The sequence below is a fragment of the Candoia aspera genome, chromosome 8 (assembly GCF_035149785.1).
Source record: "Candoia aspera isolate rCanAsp1 chromosome 8, rCanAsp1.hap2, whole genome shotgun sequence".
In the NCBI taxonomy this organism is placed as follows: Eukaryota; Metazoa; Chordata; class Lepidosauria; order Squamata; family Boidae; genus Candoia; species Candoia aspera.
In genome coordinates, this window is record NC_086160.1 from 76,843,352 (window position 1) to 76,861,286 (window position 17,935).

The window sequence follows — 17,935 nt, forward strand, 5'->3', positions numbered from 1 at the left end:
CCTAATCAGACGCTCCAAGAAATTACACAAGGGGATCTTAAAGCGCACGCTGGTGGGAAGTGAGATTTCAGCTTGAATATGTTTGGGCCATCCTTTCAAAACTGTGCCCATTCCATCCTCTCTCCTGAATTTTGAGCGAGCCCTAATGAACATATTGAGTTAATGCAGTGTTTTTCAAACTTGGCCACTTTAAGATGGGTGGATTTCAACGCCCAACGCTATGCTGGCTGGGGAATTCTGGGCATTGAAGTCCACCTATCTTAAAGTGGCCAAGTTTGAAAAACACTGAGTTAAAGGGACAAGATGATCACTTTCAGTCTGGGCCTGGCTTTAATATCCTTTTCAAACAGCCTCCTTGGTCAAGGATTTGTGCAAAAGGAGGCAGAAGAGAAAAAGAACCAGGATTTCAGAAACGTGCTTGCACGGCAGGAATATATTTTTATCTCCTATTTATATTTATATGTAATGTATTATTTATAGGTTGGATTGAATTTTAAATTTCATTTCTATTGTAAACCGCCCCGGTTACCTAGCCCAAACACTGGTTATGGTTACCTAGCCCAAACACTCAGACTCACAAGAAGTTGCTAAATGAAATCTGATTTATTCAGGATACTAAGGGAAATACAGAGAAAGCTGAGAATGACAGAAAGCGCGCCAAATACAAACTAAAAACCCTCGGCTGCAAACGTAATCCCGCCTCCCTACCAGGAGAGTCATCACCACCCATCCCAGGTGCCTGTAACCGTCTTTCCTCTAGCCTGGGAAAGCAACCTTGAACACATGAGATAACCCAAACACATTCCAAACTAGCAGCCAAGAGATAAGTATTCCCCAAGCAGGAACCGTCCTCCCTTCAGAGATGAAACACGCATCTGGCTAATGACATGCGAAACGTTACGATGTACCAAGCACATTGAAGCGGTGAACATGACACCCTCCTCAGGGAGGAGATGGGCAGTGACAAAATGTAACAAACAAACAAATAAATAAAATGTAATGGCAGAAAAACCAGAGGCAAAGTTAATTCTCAACAGAAGCTCCCCGTTTTTGGGAAAGACCTGCACAGTACAGACGAGGCAGGAACTTTCTGACTCCCTGCTCGGCCCTGCAGCTGCCTCAAAGTTTACAGCCAACAGCTTCCTCTGTGTGCAGATGCAACACCCCAAGGGCAGGGCGGGACTGTCTTGCCGGCCTCTGCAGGTCTGGTATAAAAACTGCCTGGTTGGGCGTTTGCCTGCTTTCCCTTCACCCAGCTCCTTCAAGGACATGGCTACCAAGGTTGAGGTCCCAGCCAGGGGCCCCAAAGGAGCATCAGCCAGGGCAAAGGAGCATCTCCAAGCTGTGACTCGGAACTACATCACCCATCCAAGACTGAGTGAGTATACCCTGGGGTGAGGGACAAGCAAAGGGGTGCAGTACTCTCATTTTAGACCAGCTTTGCTTGCTGGGGAATTCTGGGAGTTGAAGTCCACACATCTTAAAGTGGCTAAGGTTGAGAAACCCTGTTTTAGACAGACCCTGCTTGAGAGAAAGCTCTGGCCCTTCAACAGAGTACTTCACTCATCTGATGGAGAGAAAGGGCATGGGTTCAAGTTGAGTGCAGACCTCGCAGCTGCAATGCTAATGCCATGCTGGTTTCCAAGAACTATTTGGTTTCTCGTTTCTTTGATCCGTGTTCTGAAAGCTGGAAATTTCAGAGAGGTAGACGCCACAGAGGGGAGAAGCTCTTTTCTGCAAATGTCATTGGATGACCGGTTTCCTAATCTGATTGCCTAGAACAATGGGCATCGGAGTCCATCCCTTTCTGGATGGCTGTGGATTCCTCCTCCCTGGCATAGCCCACTCCCAGGAGCAGACCTAGCCAGATTTCAGCGAGGTGCCTTTAATGTTCACCTGGGCTCAGTGCAGAAGCTTGGAAACAGCAAGAGGCTTTTCTCGGCCCCGTCGATAGCAACTTTATTAAGGTGGGGTGTCTTTGAACAATTTGGAATGCTCCTTCCAGGTTGCCACTTACCAGGCAAGCTGCCATGCGACTGGCTGTCTCTTGTGATGGCTAACATCTACTCTCTGCTCCATGCTTCCCAGCCTGCCCACAATCTCCCACACCCGCTTTGAATCCAGAACTTTCAACCCTGGGTGAATACCAACTTTCACTCCACCCTTGCCTCCTCAAGCTCTCTTGCCTCTGGATGAGTAATCGCCTACCGCCCATAGCTCCCAACGACCTTGAATGCTCAGAAACTTCCTGCAGCAGGGACCGGGCAGCTCAGGCGGGAGCCGGCCGGCGTGACAGAATGCAAATGCCCCAGTTCGCTCCCTGGGTTTTATTATTAACCGACACAATGGCAAACAGTGGAGTCTCAGTTTGGACGGAAGGCACAGGGCTGGCGTTTTTCTCCTTTCAGTTGCTCAAAGCGTTGAATGAATGGGTTGGTCATGGTTTTTTTTTTTTTAATCCATTCAATCATGTCTGATTCTCAGAGACTGCCTGGACAAGTCCCTGCAGTTTTCTTGGCAAGGTTTTTCAGAAGGGGTTTGCCATTGCCTCCCTCCTCGGGCTGAGAGAACACGACTGGCCCAAGGTCACCCAGTTGTCTTCATGCCCAAGGCAAACTAGAACTCAGGGTCTCCCAGTCTCTAGCCTGATGCCTTGACCATGATGCCAAACTGGCTCTCTCATGGTAATTTACATGGGTGCAAATCTCTGCATGCGGGAAAGAGAATGTGGGATGGATGGATCACTTGCTGCTGTTGCAGCTGGACAGCTTAATCTTTGTAAAACACCCAGAGTCGTATCAGCTGGACTTATATGTATTTGTAAATTAATGCTAAAAAAACCCCTCCCACCTTCAATAGCTGTCCCTCAAATTGCCTGGAGGACTTTTTCAAAGCAAGGAACGTGTAAAAATACATGCAGGGTAGGAATAGGGAAGGCCAGCAGGGCGAAGAAGGGATGGAAGCTCCTTCAAACATAGATCTAGTGCATGTTTTTAAAACTTGGCAACTTTAAGATGGGAGGACTTCCACTCCCTGAATTCCCCAACCAGCATGCCAGAAAGAACAATTTCTGATTGACTAATGGTTTTGTGTGAGTGCAAGACCCAGCAACATATAGCCATAACGTGTGCAGAGTGTCTTCATGTCAGAATCGGTCTGCAGGTATTCAAAATGTCTGGGGTGATTTTGGAGCTGTTACCCAGAAGAGCTTTCTTTCTGGAAGGGTTACGACCAAACTAGAGACAGGAAGAGGCCTGGGACTGATTGGGATCTGGATGGTTGGCCGTGGCGAGCGAGCAGGCATGAAAGTGGCTTGTGTCATGTTGGTGGGACTCTAGCAGAGCTCTTAAAGGAGAAACCAAGTGCCACAGGGGCCACGCGGTGGCAAGCTTGAGAAAGACTGTCAGATCCCAGCTGCAAAAATACAGCCGAAAGCTAAGTGGTGGCCGAGAGGCACAGAAAACTCTCTTGGCCGCCATCGCCTGCTCATCCAGATGTTTGCAGTCCAAGTTTGTTGCCCACTCATCTGGATGACTTGAGGCCAGTGGTGGTCTGTCAGCCAAAGCCACGGCAGAGAATTCTGGCAGGAGCGACATTAGTGGAGATAATGCCACGGGGTGCCCTCAGCATTTTGCAGCAGATCTTCCTCCTGCGTGTGCTTCTTTTCCGTGGCTGGCACCAGCACAACGAGCGGCCATGTAAGGGCCCTTAGATGGCTTGGACAGTTGCCACCACCACCCCTGCCAGACTAGCGGTGGCAGGGGTGATGATGAGAACTGTAGCCCAAACATCTGGGGAGGCGCCTTGCCAGATTTGGAGGCTCTACTCCTAGAACGTCTCCATGCTCTACCAGCTCTTTGCAGCTGTGCGTTTTTCCTCATGGAGACTGGGAATGACAGTGGGCGGAGTGCAGCAGACATGAAAGACACCGCATTGAGGCCACTAGAGCTACCGGAAATTTCTGTAAAGGAGAGCTGAGGACTACCACATTCCATCCATCATGACACCCCTCGCTAAGGGATTTTCTTTGCCTGCTTTTGTGCCACCCACAGCCTGGAAAGCCAAGGGGGTGACCTCCTTGTGGCTAAAGAGACAGCCGCCAAGTCTGGCCCTGCCTGCAGTGCGCTTCCCACCATTCAGTGTGTGTTGCTGAGTTAGATGTTGCAACAGTCACGCACTGATGACCTCTAGATCAGGGTCTCTCAACCTTGGCCACTTTAAGATGTGTGGACTTCAACTCCCAGAATTTCTGGCTGGGGAATTCTGGGAGTTGAAGTCCACACATCTTAAAGTGGCCAAGGTTGAAAAACCCTGCATTAAACACTTGGGCTGCCTGCAGATGTGAGTAGGCGTGCAAACGTTTGTTTTTTAACAAAACCCTCCCTGCCCAGTTCATCCCTGGATGCCGCAGCCACCCTCTGCCCCCCAAGTCACATGACCACGCAGGTGTGTATGGGAACCCTCTGCTGCCGGCCCTAATTAGTGGCATAGTGCAGCCCCCCACTGCGCTTTTCACCAGCCCTGCTCAGCTCGGCCCGCGATGTGTTTGACAACTGACACGTCGCACAATAGGCAGGTTGCATGGGCGGGTGGGGGGGCGGGGCTGGAGGGGGTGGAAAAGCAGAGACGATAGGGACCATCAGAAAAGTGTGTGACTGTCTGGCCAAGCAGAGACTGTGCCAAGGGGCAACCCCTGGGTGGGCTTGGGGGCTTTCCAGGAATCTTGGATTCCTGCAGAGCAGAAATGTGGATAATTCTTTGCCCTGGCTGGCTGCCATCCTGGTCGACATGGAAAGACGACACCCCCTCCAAGGCTGGGCTGACAGATTTGCCTCTCACTCTTTGCAATGTTTTTGGAAGGGAAAGCTGTTTCATTCTTATCTGTCTAAGAAACAAGGAATGGGACTCAACTGGAAGGGAGCATCAACCATCCCTGGTGTCTTCTCCATGTTTCAGCCAACTCGGTCAATCAACTTGAGGATGGCTGGGTTAAACCTACTTCTGGGGAGGTGAAGAAGAGCATATTTTAACTGAACTGTTGTATATATTCATTTAAGGACGCTCTATAACTGTTTTCTTAACCCCAAAGAGCTATAAAGCCTTTTGTAAAAGACAGGCAAAAAGTATTGTGCCAAAGATGCAGCCTTGACCCATCCTTGCCTGTTTTTGAAAAGGCAAAACAAGGTGGGACTTGCTTGGATGGAGAATCATCAGGGAATCGCAGCACTGGAGGCTCAACTGGGTCATCAAAAAATACCCTGCAAAAACTTTTCAACATTGTCACCAACTCACCGCCACCACACACACACCGTGTAGATGTATCTATGCAGTCAGGAGGACCTAAACTTAACTCACTTTATGGATCTGATCCCACCTACACCACTTTAGCTGATCTCAGAAAAATTATGCAGGTTTGGATCTGGCTGGTCTTAGTGCACTGCTTTGATTGCACCATTGTGGCCCCCATCTTGACCTTTTTGACCACACCCTGCAGACCATCAGAGCTTCCTGGAGCTGACCCTTCCAGAAATTGATAAGGAAGGGACCACCCAGCCCAAGGCTGAGCTGTTCCCCTGCTGCCCCATGCAAAGAGGATATAACCCCCTCCAGCGCGTGAGTGCTTTGTGGGCACAGCAGAGCTGTTTAGCCCCAACAATTGGGGGCGGGGGGAGAAAGTGAAGGGTGATTAAGCCACAAGGGTTTCAATGGAGCTGAAGTGCTTTTGCAGCATTGTCAAGAAGGGCTTAACAAACAGAATCTCCTCCAACTTGGGAAAAACCGGAGAACAACCTTTGTTTGCAACCACCTGCAAGAACTTTGAGAGAACCAGAGCGTGATGTAGAACAGGAAGGCAGCCTCTGATGTCTGCGCTGAATGTTTTTTTTCAGGGTATCTGTGCAGGCTGCAAATAGATACACCTGCCTTCTCTATGTGCCCTCTCCGGAAGTGTTGGACTCCAATTCCCATTGCCCCCAGCCACCTTGACAACTGGAGCTGGAACCAACCTGTGTGGAGACCATCATGCAGGGAAAGGTGCCTGGGGGCTACCTGGAGCTGTAATGATTTCACTGATGAATAACCGGAGGATTTGGAAAGAATTTTGAATTCAGGCCATGCTAGTAAGATGCCGTAATCCAGGTGGATCTTGAGAATTTGTGGCAGGTGACATCTGTCAGATACATTTATTATCTGGAGACATTCCAGCCCTGGGGGACTACAATTAGGAGAAATCAGGGAGAAAAAAAGTAATTTTTCCTTCTTGCTGAGTGGTAGATCTTGCTTATGAAGCAGCCAGTTGATCACCCCATTTCCTTCTATGCCATTAACCAGGCAGAGATATAATTTGTTGATACTGTATTGGAGGTACGTAGGTGGATTTCCATTTAAGGAGAAGGCTGGGTTTAACATCCAGGCAACTCATCTGCCAGGAACAGGCTTTTAACCAGCCCCAAATATTACAGATGTACAAAGTCCAGCCCCTTGGAAGTTTTCTGCAGGAGAGAGACAGAGGGCTGATCCTGGCTGGGTGTTTCAACAGCATGAAGATGCTGCGCGGAGGGAAGGAAGGACTTTGCAGAGGACCCCTTGAACTGTCTGGAAAGTGGGACCCCACCCCACAGATGCCGGAGCAAGGAGGGGAGGGGGCTGGTGGAGGGGAAGCAATTAGTGAGTTGGGGTCCTCAAGCTGGTCGTCCTCTTTGTCAGCTGGGTCAATTTCCTCTGCTCCTCGCCCCCCCTTCCCTCTCCCCTCACCCCACGGGAATGCACAATTGTCAGGGTTAATTCAGGCTGTGGATGGCAGGAGCTGAGAATTTGAGGGGGGGGAGGAGGAGGAGGAGGCAGAGGCAGCACACAGGGGCCAGGTTCAAAGACCCTTCCCTCACTGGTGCCCTCTCTCTCACACACGCGCTTTTGCTTTCAATTTGCAGAATCCACCACCACTGCCCAAGGGCTTGTTATCCCCCTCTTCCTCCAGTTCCCCCACCTGGCAAAAGGACCCCCACCCCACCCCGGCCACCCACTTAGCAATGTCCTGCTAGGGAGCAATAAACCCTTTTCTTCCTGATGATCTGAATTGCTGCTTTCTGGGGGTCAGTCCTTCTGTCCTGACACCTCGCACTCTGTGACAGTGACGATGACAACCATCATTTTCATTACCTGGAATTCAGTCTCATAATTCCTCACACACACACACACACACATGGGCTGTTGCTTTGCACCCTCCAGGCGAAACCCCGGATTATGCCTTCTGGCGGCTGCAGGTGGCATCGCTCATTGAGCAGAAAAGCCAGCCCTGCCTGCCACCAAGGACAGGGACCCCATATCTCCTGCTGTGTGGCTAGTTACAGGGCAAACAGGTGGCCCGGCCTGGTGGCCAGCTTGTTCCGTTGGTCAGCTGCAGCGGTGGTTTGCTTGAGCAACGCAGGGACCAGACTGAGGGCAAGGGGGCGGCTGAGAAGGAAGGCCCTTCCGCTTGGGACCCCCCTCTTCCTCTGTAGGAATTCCAAGGGCAGCCTTTCAAAGTTGGGGTGGGGGAGGCAGGGGGTCCTGAAGACAACCTGCAGTCCATGAGCTCCGATTCCCCTGAATTTTAGTCAGATCCCTGGGGCCCCCTTAAAGACTCCAAGGCAGCAGCCACCGAAAGCCTAGTAAATGCAGGGAGGGGTCTCTCCCCAGGAAGCAGGGAGTGGGTCGCCCCTGTCTTCATCAGGAGAGGAAGTATGCCCGATGCCCGATGGCTTCCCTTTCAGCAATGGGGGGTGCTCTTGGACGAGGGGTCCCCGTCTGCTTGGAAGCCCCCAGTTGGGGAAGTCTGGGCTGGACTGGGCTGGTGGGTCAAGCTGTTCATTTGGGGGGGGTGGAAGAAACAAGGGGGAGGGGAGTTATGCTGCAGCTGTTGGAGGGGGATCAACAGCTGTTTTCCCCAACGTCAAAGAACATAATACTCTATGAATACTACCAGGATCATATCCTTTTGGTTTCCTTGTTTTAGTTTATCATAATCACTATTGTGTGAATCTCTCTCTCTCATCTCTACCTCTACCTCTATCATCATCTATCCAGTAGTCATGCAATTTATATGTATGTATGTGTATAACACTGATTCTATCTCTATCTATCTATCTATCTATCTATCTATCTATCTATCTATCTATCTATCTATCTATCTATCTATCTATCTGGTCAATCTCACAATAATGCATAAAATAGTTGAAATAAAATGAACAAAAGTGAAAGGGTGGCAAGTCTTCATGGGAGCCTGAAGGACCAAACGGTTGAGCAACAGGCAGGAAACCTCCCCTGCCTTTTGCCATGGGCTGCTAAACACTGGCAGGGGAAGAGCCAAAGAACCAGAAGAAACCCACCCACTGGCAGAGGGCAAGTGGTGTGAGCAGCTGTGCCCTACCAGAGGGGAGGAAAGAGTAGGTACCGGAGCACTGGAATTCTCTAGCCAATCCGGAAAACCAACATGGAGTAAGGGTTCACAGGGTTACAGGCTCAGAGGTAGGAAGGAAGGAAGGAAGGAAGGAAGGTTGGTTTAGTCCTTGTGGTCCAAAAGAATTGGTCCATAGTCCATGGTACAAGAAGAACATAGCACGAATGTAGATTTGGAACTCATTCTTGTAGGCGTGATCTACCTTGGACCCCTGGAACAGTCTTCCTATGGAAGTTGTGGACTCTCCCTCTGCAGCTTTCTAAGAAGAGGCTGGACAGCCACCTCCCATGGATGACTTCATTGGCTTTCCTGCAGAGGGCTAGATGATCCTTGTGGTTCTTTCCAGCTTTACAGTTATTTGATCCTGTGAGTCTCCGTGTGGCAGTAGCTCTCCAAAATGTTTCTCTGTAGGGAGGGCTTGATTAGGTCCTAGACCCTACATGGCAAAGCTAGATAGGAATCTTTACTGCACGCTAGGAAAAAGCTCTTGATGGAAAGAAGACTGCGGCACTCGGCTGAAGTAAGCCAGCAAGATGCCCATTAGTTAGTTTGCTTTTTATTAGAAGCCACTAAGGACAGGTGGGACATTAATTAAGAAGAGGGCCACTCTTTGGGAGTGACTGGGTCACTGCTACCCTGGCCCAGAAGGGTTTGGGAAGTGAGGCGAGGAGGCACAGCTAGTGCAAGGTCAGCTTGTAAGATCAAGCGTCCATTTGCACCATAGCTAAAGCCATGTGGAAAAACATGGGACGTAAAAGTTAGGCTAGCCCAATGAACCGCTGGGATTTACTTTCTCAAAATATGAAGATAACCAGGAATTGTTTTTTAAGATCCTATTTTGAGAAGATCTGCATTTGGACAACTGGAACCTCTATGTGTAGAGGAAGGATATCGCTACATCTGTGGTACCAGATCTGGCTGGCCACTGATTCCTCTGTCTTTGCATCACTCACATCTTTAAGGTACGGCTCCTTAGTACTCGGGCAACTCAGGATGGGGCAAGGCCCCCTGGCTCCATTCCACCTTGGCTGCACTTCGTATTCACCGATTGTGAAGCAAACAGCAGCCAGGACATTTTGCAATGTGCTAAGCTAACCTTTCACCCAGTCACTCGGCTGTCAAGGCAAATGATGTCTCCAAAATTCCTGGTGCAGCTGGGTGTGTATGCATGTGTTGGGGGTGAGGAATGCTAATCCCACATTAATTATACATGAGTCACTTTGGCCAATGGAAGAAGCAATCGGTAGCAGAGAAGGGGCATGTGACCAGCTGTGTAGCCATGGAGAGAACCACCAAGCTTGGCAGATCTGTGGCTGGTTTCAAAAGAGGATGCTGCTGTGCTAGAACATGGCTGCTGTTTTGCAAGAGGGAAACAGAAATATCTCTTCCAGGCACCACAGGAAAATCAGACGCTGAGCATTTAGGACGCACAGGAGCCCTGGGCTTCCTGCCCTCTGGCCTCTCGCAGTGGGGGCCAGCGAGGCCCCAGAGCACAGATGTGTCTGCTGAGGAGGCCAGCCTTGCTGGGGCCTACTGAGCAGGTCACAACCTTTACAGAAATGGTGGCTGTGCATGTCAGGCCTCATGGAGTTGACGCTAGGGGACGTGAGCCAGGCTGGAGGGGGAGGTGATGGCCCATGAAGAAAGGCCTCCTTGGGAAGCTGGCAAGGGCTGCCGCTGCAGCAATTTCTGATGCTCAATTGGGACTTGCTAATTGAACAAAATGGGAGGTAAGATAAAGCCGGTGGAACTGGACACAGAAACCACGGGATGTGTATCCCCACAGGAGGGAATCCAGCTCAGTAGCTGGTTGGACAGTGCAAAGAGGAGGATGCAAAATCTTCCAAGGTGGTGGTTGCAGATTAGGGGGACAGTAGAAGACATGACACAATCTGTTGTCTCCAAGTCGGTCTCTGAATTGCAGCAGATGGCCAGCCAAGCACAAAGCTGGTCATTCCTTTCACAAAATGTGTAGCATTCTGGCCTGCTTCCAAAGCCACTGAAAAAACTTTGCTGAAAGAGATTTGGGATATGGGGAGATGTTCCTTGTGTGGAATGAAAGGAAGATGGAAGAAAGAAAGGAGGAAAGCTGTTCTGGGCCTTCTATCTTGATGGTCCTCAAAAAAGCCCAACATTTCCTCATTTCTATTAGGAAGGCAAGCTCTGGGGTGGAAGATAAGCCGATTTGGAGAAACTCAAAAGGAGATAATTTACCTCATGCTAAACTACTGAAGTATTAATTTCCACAAATAAATATATGTTTATTTGTATAATGATGCAAAACCAGGTCAACTGACTTGGCCTATCAATTCTTCAGCAAAGCTAAGCTTTTGGTCCAGTAAGTGCAAACAGAGGAGATTTTTAACTTTTAGTTCTGGAAATAAGCCCCCATGATCTGAGAGGGTCACTGAGCTTGTCAGATTCTCAGGTGAGATGTCTTGGCAAAGGGAAGTTTGAAATATTACCTTTGTATACTGGATGCTCAGTCTCTAAAACCTTCAGCTGCCACTGGGAGGTCTTTGGCAAGGCCATGGGGCAGGGCCTCTGGATGCCATGAAGGTGACACTCTGGATGGGGAAAAACAGGCTCAGTTTTAAATCCAACACGTTAGAGCAGCTGTGGAGTCGATAGCCAATGGATTCTGGAGAAAGTCCATCTTTAGCTTTGGGCGGGGTGATGCTCCCCCTAGGCAGAGCTCGTCCACAATCCGGTGGTCCTCTTGGAGTCATCACTCCTGCAAGAACAGTAGGTGGAGGCCATAGCCAGAAAGGCTTTTGCCTGTTGGCATCCCATGTGCCCACTGCAACTGGTCCTGGACTGGCAGGTTTTGTGACTCCGTCGATGCAACAGTTCCTGTGAAGAGCATTTGTATAATGCAGCTGGCCCAGAACAGAGAATTATGGTTTGCCAGTGAAATCCCTCTTCTGGAGGGATTGGTGCTGGCTCTTACCAATTCCAGGTGCTGGTTCTTACCTTTAAAGCCCTACATGGCTTAAGGGCTGGGCATCTCCAAGGCTTCTTGCTCCAGGGGGAATCTGCCCATCTGGTAAGATCAAGGAGGGAAAGCAGACTAAGGGTCTCAAAGGAACGTGTTCATCAGGGACACTGAGGTCAAGGTTTCTTGGGGGTGCCCCCCCTGAATATCAGGACAGCCCCTTCCCTATTAAATATGCAGTGAAGATTCAGCTCTATAGAGTTTGGGGGGGAATGAGAGGAAGGGTCAAATCTACTGAGGGTGCAGATGCAAAAGATTGATGGGGTTGGATTCTTTCTGTTTTTAAATCATTATTATTAATTATGCTGCATGGTTTTAACCTTAATTACTGTATACAGCAATGTTTCTCCACCCTGGCCACTTTAAGATGGGTGGACTTCAACTCCCAGCATGGCTGGCTAGGGAATTCTGGGAGTTGAAGTCCAGACATCTTAAAGTAGCCAGGGTGGAGAAACACCGGTATACAGGAAGGCTGGTAAATAACCGAATATGCAGACTTCTTTTTCCAGCTAGGAAGAATTGATGGCTTGCCTCTTCCCATCACAAGTTTGTCTCTGCCAGCCCCATAATTCCCTCTTTTTTTCCCTTTGTCCACAGCATACCGAACCGTGTGTGGGGTGAACGGACCCCTGGTGATCCTGGACAATGTGAAGGTACTTGATGGCAGATTTTTTTCCTCCCAATGTACAATAGAGAGGTGGCTTCTTGTGAAATAAATGCTTAAATCATCCACTGAGGGGCACAAGGCATTTATCTCTGAGGCTGCAGATGTGTTAGATGGGATATATTTTCCCATGAAACAGATTCTCTGCAGAAACCACCCTCAATTATTTTGTTTATGGCATTTATTTTGTTTCCCCTGAATACTCAAGGCAGTGTGTCCCCTTATTTTATCTTCACTGCAACAACCCTATAAGGTAGGTTGGGCTGAAAGAGGGAAATAGAGCCTGCTGCGATGACTTCCAGTGAGTTTCCACAGCTTTGGGCGGATCAAGACATGCGCCTGTCCTGTCCTGGTCCAAGACCTTCCCACCTTCTGTAATGGGTTGTGAGAATAACCTTGAGGAAGAGGAGGAAGAGCAGCAAGCAAAAGGATCAGATAAGAGAAACCTGAGCTCAGGGCCAGAACTGTAACCCAAGGAAGCGTCTCAGACTTGACCCTCCCTAGTTCTCCTGTAGATAAAGGCAGGGAGGGGGAAGCATATTCCGACTGGCAAGATGCTGTGACAGTAACGTTATAATAAAAGAAGTAGTTTTGGTATTCATGACTTTGGTGCCTGGGTCTGGGTCACCTCGAAGGGCTGACACCCCCCAACACTTCTAAATCCTGCAGAGCTGCATTCAGAGAAGACCTTATTTCTATAAAGGTCCTTGACGATACCAAGGAAACCAATTGCCTTGCCTCTGGCGACCAGGGGATGTGGGAAAGGGCTCTTCCCAGTGATAAGTTAAGGGAAAGTGAAGATGTTGGGCCGCTTGGTCCTGTCACTGTCCTACCTAGGGGACAGCTGGAGAAGGAGGAAGAGGAGAAGCAGCTCTTATTACAACTGTGCCTTCAAAGATCCAGTTATAAAGCAGGAGCGACCGGGCAGAGGAAGGGTCCTAGACGGGGAGGTAGTCCGACCCCCTCCCCTGCCCTGCTTACATCAACTCGTAGTTTTACAAAGCCTGCTGCGGATGATACCTGTCCACCTTTGTTGATTCTGTCATGGACTCGTCCTCACAGCACAAAGGGCACGCGCTTGTGACATTTGCCCCATTTTATCCCCGCCTACATGGAAGCAGTCAAACGCCGTCCGTAGGTTTTCCAGTTTTAAACTCCGCCCTCCTCTCTTACCCAAACACGTTTTTGCCATGGGCACAGTCTAGCATGCTTCACTGACCATTGGTGGCTGAGATGGTCAAGGGCTGGGATCTGCAGAGCTCCTATTGGCCGTTTTAGGCTCTGCAGGGATGTCCCCTCCTATCCGGTCACTGGGCACTGTCCTCTCTGGTCTGATTGGCCTAAGCTGCAGAAAAGCTGCATCTGGCTTCAGCAGAAGCATCTGCTCCTATTCTGTGCGAGGAGTACTTCAGAAAAGCATTACACAGTCTCCCTCCCTCCCTCTCTGGATTTAGTGGTGTTTTGAAACCAGTAATACTCTCTGGAGAGATTGAGTTAAACCGGGAATGTGATCTGGATTCTGCTGCTGTGTGTTATGGGTTCTGTTACCACAGGATGCATGATAGGCTTTCCACTACTTCTGCAGATAAAGGTTTTTGTGTACCCTCGTTTTTTACTATGACTTGGGGGTGCCATTTTGCCTACTCCATGGACTACCTGATGACCACAGCCGGCCACAGCCATGGAGAAAATGGAGAAAACCTATCTATTCATCCATCCATTTAGTCGCTGGGGGTCAAAAACAACTTGATGGCACATAATCAATCAATCAGTCAGGAGACATGAGCAAAACCAAATGCAGATGGTTGGTCTTCAGGCAGTAGCCGATAGAGTGGCCTCTAGTGGCCAGAGAGGGTCCACTTTTAAGCCTTTTCAAATAGATCGATTTCTTGGCCATTGTGCAAGGCTGATTTGGGAGCAAAACACGGGAAAAAGCAAAGGAGGTTGTGGTGGAGTCCAGTATGTGAACTTGAGAATCCAAAATCTAACCTAAGGTGTGATTTGCCCCCCAGATTTGTTTGGAATGAAAGATACAGTGCCAGAAACTGAGCTACAAGCATCAAGATATGAATCTACTAGTTGATTAATCAGTGAGGTAGCTGAAGGGCTATGCCTTCTAAGTTTTGTTTCCAGTTCAATGGAAAGGAAGCCTGATTTCTGAGTCCATTGTATGGAGGTCAGTCTAACTGGTGCCTGCCCCTGTGATAACTTTGCCTCACTAGCAAGGAACAGTCTTTGATCAGCGCTAGCAGGAACTCATTTATCCCATTCCACATGAAACAGGGACTCTCAGTTTACTTCCAGTTCCCAGTGGGGAAGTAGTCTTTCAGCTATGGGATGGAGGGATGGAGGGATGGTAGATCAATACCTCTAGGCATGGAAAGAGAGAAAATCAGACTTATGTCCAAGCCTCCAACCTTTTTTGGGGCAAGCATCCAAGCTCGAAGTTCTTCCTAAAGCAAGTGGTGGAATTCAGATTTTAAAAGGGCATTAAACTCCACCCTAAAGGCACAAAATATCCAAAGGCAAACTTAGTAATAAAAAAATGGAGGCTTCTCCTAATCACCTCCTGTAATAATTAAGAAGGTGTATTTGAGCCCACGCAGAGGGTATCTTGTGCTTCTAAGTTACCACAGCTGGGACATGGGGGGACAAAAGGGTGGGTGGCAAGCTTCTTTCCGTGGCACCTCTCGACTCAGAAATGAACTCTTAGCTTAAAGGACCATTTAACATCTTTAGTTATTTAAAAAGGCCATCCAAATTAAATAAAATCCAAACAGAGCCGCTGGCTAGTTCAGATCAGGGTGGCTCCACCCGGTCAGCATTTGTTCCCAAGAGTTAGATGGCTCCCAAAAGGGCACCTCTCACTTCACTTCACTTCACTTCACTTTTTATCCCCTCTTTGGGAATTCAGTGCTATGTGGCCCTTGAACATGGAGGTTTCTTTAACCTTTCAAGAAGCCAGGAGGATACCAATATGTACTGGGATGGATGCATGTCTTGCAGAAGGCTCCTGGGTCCAGAAAGCTAGCAAAACGTAGGCAAGGTTCGGCCCTTCCTTATCTGGCTTTTAAGTGCTTATTCCGCCAATGAGAGAGACTCAAGCTCTTTCTTTCTTTGCATGGCTATTTCTGCTCCCTCCCTTCCACTGTGCACTCAGAGGAATTGGGCCGGGCTGGCCAGCGCTCTTCCACCCAGGGGGAGGGGAGACGGATTTGCTTTGCTTTAGCAAAGCGGCTGCATCGCATGGCCACGTGCCCATCCCAAACTTGGGGAATCCTTGGCCACGGGTTGGGAAGGTGGGGGCAGCGAGTGTTCAGACGGGGGTGCAATTTGGCTTCTCTGTCTGCCCTTGCAGTTCGCCCAGTATGCGGAGATCGTCAACTTCACCCTCCCAAATGGCACCCAGCGGAGCGGGCAAGTGCTGGAGGTGGCCGGCTCAAAAGCCATCGTCCAGGTGAGTGGAAGGGATACCTCGAGTGCTCCCCAAGCTGGAGGGGCCTTGGCATAAATCCAGTGAATAATACAAAACTAGGATCAGGCACCACGGGGCTCACTTTGGAACATTTTGACAAGAGAAAGCTGTCGTAACTGTGCATCTAGCCAGTTCAGTTTGGCTTGTCCTCCAAACAACCCTGCAAGGTGGGCCCATCCAACGTGCATTGTCAGTCCAGCATGGGAATGCTGTCCAGGAACCCAGACGTGAAATCCCATGTTTTGAATCATTCGGAAAGGGGTTGCAAATGGTCGTGTCCTCAGATAAATCGATCCACTTGAAATATTGCTTACAGCTCTGATCACCCTGCTGTGAGCTGGGAAAGGTGTACAAGGCTTCTCTGTTTGCACGAGGGTTCACACTCTGGGAGTGTGACATTTAATAAGAGGAAGAGGAAGAGGAAGAGGAAGAGGAAGAGGAAGGAGAAGAAGAAGAAGAAGGAGAAGGAGAAGAATTTTTCTTTTTGGGCTACTGAGTCTTTTGGTTTACTTAAGATGGTTTGGAGGGCTTTGGTTGGTTTGTGTAACAGTAATATGCTCTCACTCTTCTGAGGACCTTCCCTGGAAGAAAATAAAAGAAATCCCAAAGATGGTTCCTCAATATCACCAGGCTGTTCCCAGCCTTGAAAACTCAGCTGCTAAAAATGTCACTTGGGGTTTCTGGGATATCAGTACAGCATCTTCCTGAGTCTTCCCTGGGCTTCCAAGAACCCTCCCCGGCAGGCAAGAGGCCCACCTGTCCCCAGAAGAGAGCTGCAGCAGAGGCTTCCTTCAGCTCCATCCTCCAAGGAAGACCGTCTGCTGGATCCCCAAAGGTCGTGGGATGCAGGGAAGACTCGGATTTGCCAAGCAGCTGCTGTCCTAGTCTGGTCTGTTCTGTGCTTCCCACTCAAGTGGGGTGTCCGGGTGACATGGTCAAACATGTCAAGATGGCTCTGCAAACACGACACACATAAAAAATGAGTAGAACTTCAATCACACTGTGGCGGCTGCCCACTTGACTTGTTTGACCATATCTTGCGGACACCCCTGCATTCAGGCTGGCATTGGGCACCGAAATGAGAAGCGCAGCCTTGCATAAACAGGTTTATGGTCCGTAAGGCCCTCTGCTTCTGGGGCCACCAAGCTTTTCTTCTCTCCTCTCCATGATGTTTGTTTGTATCCTGAGTTCTAGCAACCCCTCGAATTTGGTTCCAGCAAGCTGGCCTGTCTTAGCAACTATGCTGTTTTGCTAGCACGTGTGACTCACCGTCCTGAAGTCAGAATATTTATGAACGTGACACAACTCTGCAGCCAGAGGAGGTTTCAAGCAACAGCCTTTTTTCATTTGGGGCTGTCTGAACTTCACCCATCCCTTGGACTTGGGAACACCAGGTATGCTGGTGGCGCAGAAAAGAGGGCAACCGAATCCGGGTTGCAGAAATCCAGAAGAGCTGTGGAAGGTGATAAAGGGATACAGAAAAATCTAAGTAGCTGCTGCCATCATGGGATGATATGGATTTTTGCAGCATTTCATAGACAATCTTTTCCAAAATGCCTGGCAAGCCAATCTATCCAGGGAGGGGTTTGTGGGGGAAGAATGGGCGCTCCCTACTTGGGGATTGGTCTTTGAAAAACCTCTGACCTTTTGAAGCCCATCCAAAGGTCCAAACATGGTCACTGGGGCTGCCCCCTTTGCCCCACTGTGTTTACGGCTGTCTTGGGTTGACCTGCTTGCACCCTCAGCAGGCAAGCTGCCAACCTTCACTCCTCCAGTGTGGAGACCTTTCTGGTGCCCTTCTAATCCCATTAGGGAGCCAGCCCGAGCGATCTTCCCGCCCCACACTTGGGAGAGAAGGTGCTTAGAGCCAGCCTGATCTGCACTGAGCTGGGCTGACATGAGGTGGGGGGAGGACACTCTCTGCTCACCCGATGCCGCAGCTGGCGGAGGTGTGAAGATAATCCTGCAGGCCAGGGAATTCCAAGGGGGTCAACGGGGTTCTGAATGAGAGGCATGGGGGGGGGGGTCCCTGGGCAGGAAGAGGGTGAGTTCTGAGGGGCTCTGAGAGGATCCCACCGGAAGGCTGCCGTTGTTCCAGAGAAAGCAAATCCAGACTGTCAGCAGCCTGCGGGTAAGGGTGGCTCCAGAACTTCATGGCAGCTCTTGGCACCCTGAGATAGCACCCTGGAAAATTTGGCCCTGTGTGTTGCCAGTGCCGTTTTGGCTCAGCATCTGGGTTTGGGGGTGGTTCTAGGAGAAGGGATGGAATGTCCCAACTCTGGAAATCTCCAGCATCCATTCCCACCCTGACACCCCACACCCACAAAAACGTGAGCTGAAAAATGTACCCCCTGTGGCCTCCCA

The 17,935-nt window shown here is 49.6% G+C and overlaps 1 protein-coding gene across 1 annotated transcript in view; it reads left to right on the top strand.

Annotated features, from left to right (window-relative positions):
• The first annotated feature begins 1,255 nt into the window (after positions 1-1,255).
• The window catches only part of ATP6V1B1 (ATPase H+ transporting V1 subunit B1), a 36,740-nt gene continuing 20,060 nt past the window's right edge, over positions 1,256-17,935 (top strand). The window contains exons 1-3 of the mRNA XM_063309801.1: positions 1,256-1,378; positions 12,030-12,085; positions 15,455-15,553. Coding sequence (XP_063165871.1) covers positions 1,270-1,378; positions 12,030-12,085; positions 15,455-15,553 — 264 coding nt within the window. The 5' untranslated portion in view covers positions 1,256-1,269. The remainder of the gene's footprint in view (positions 1,379-12,029; positions 12,086-15,454; positions 15,554-17,935) is intronic.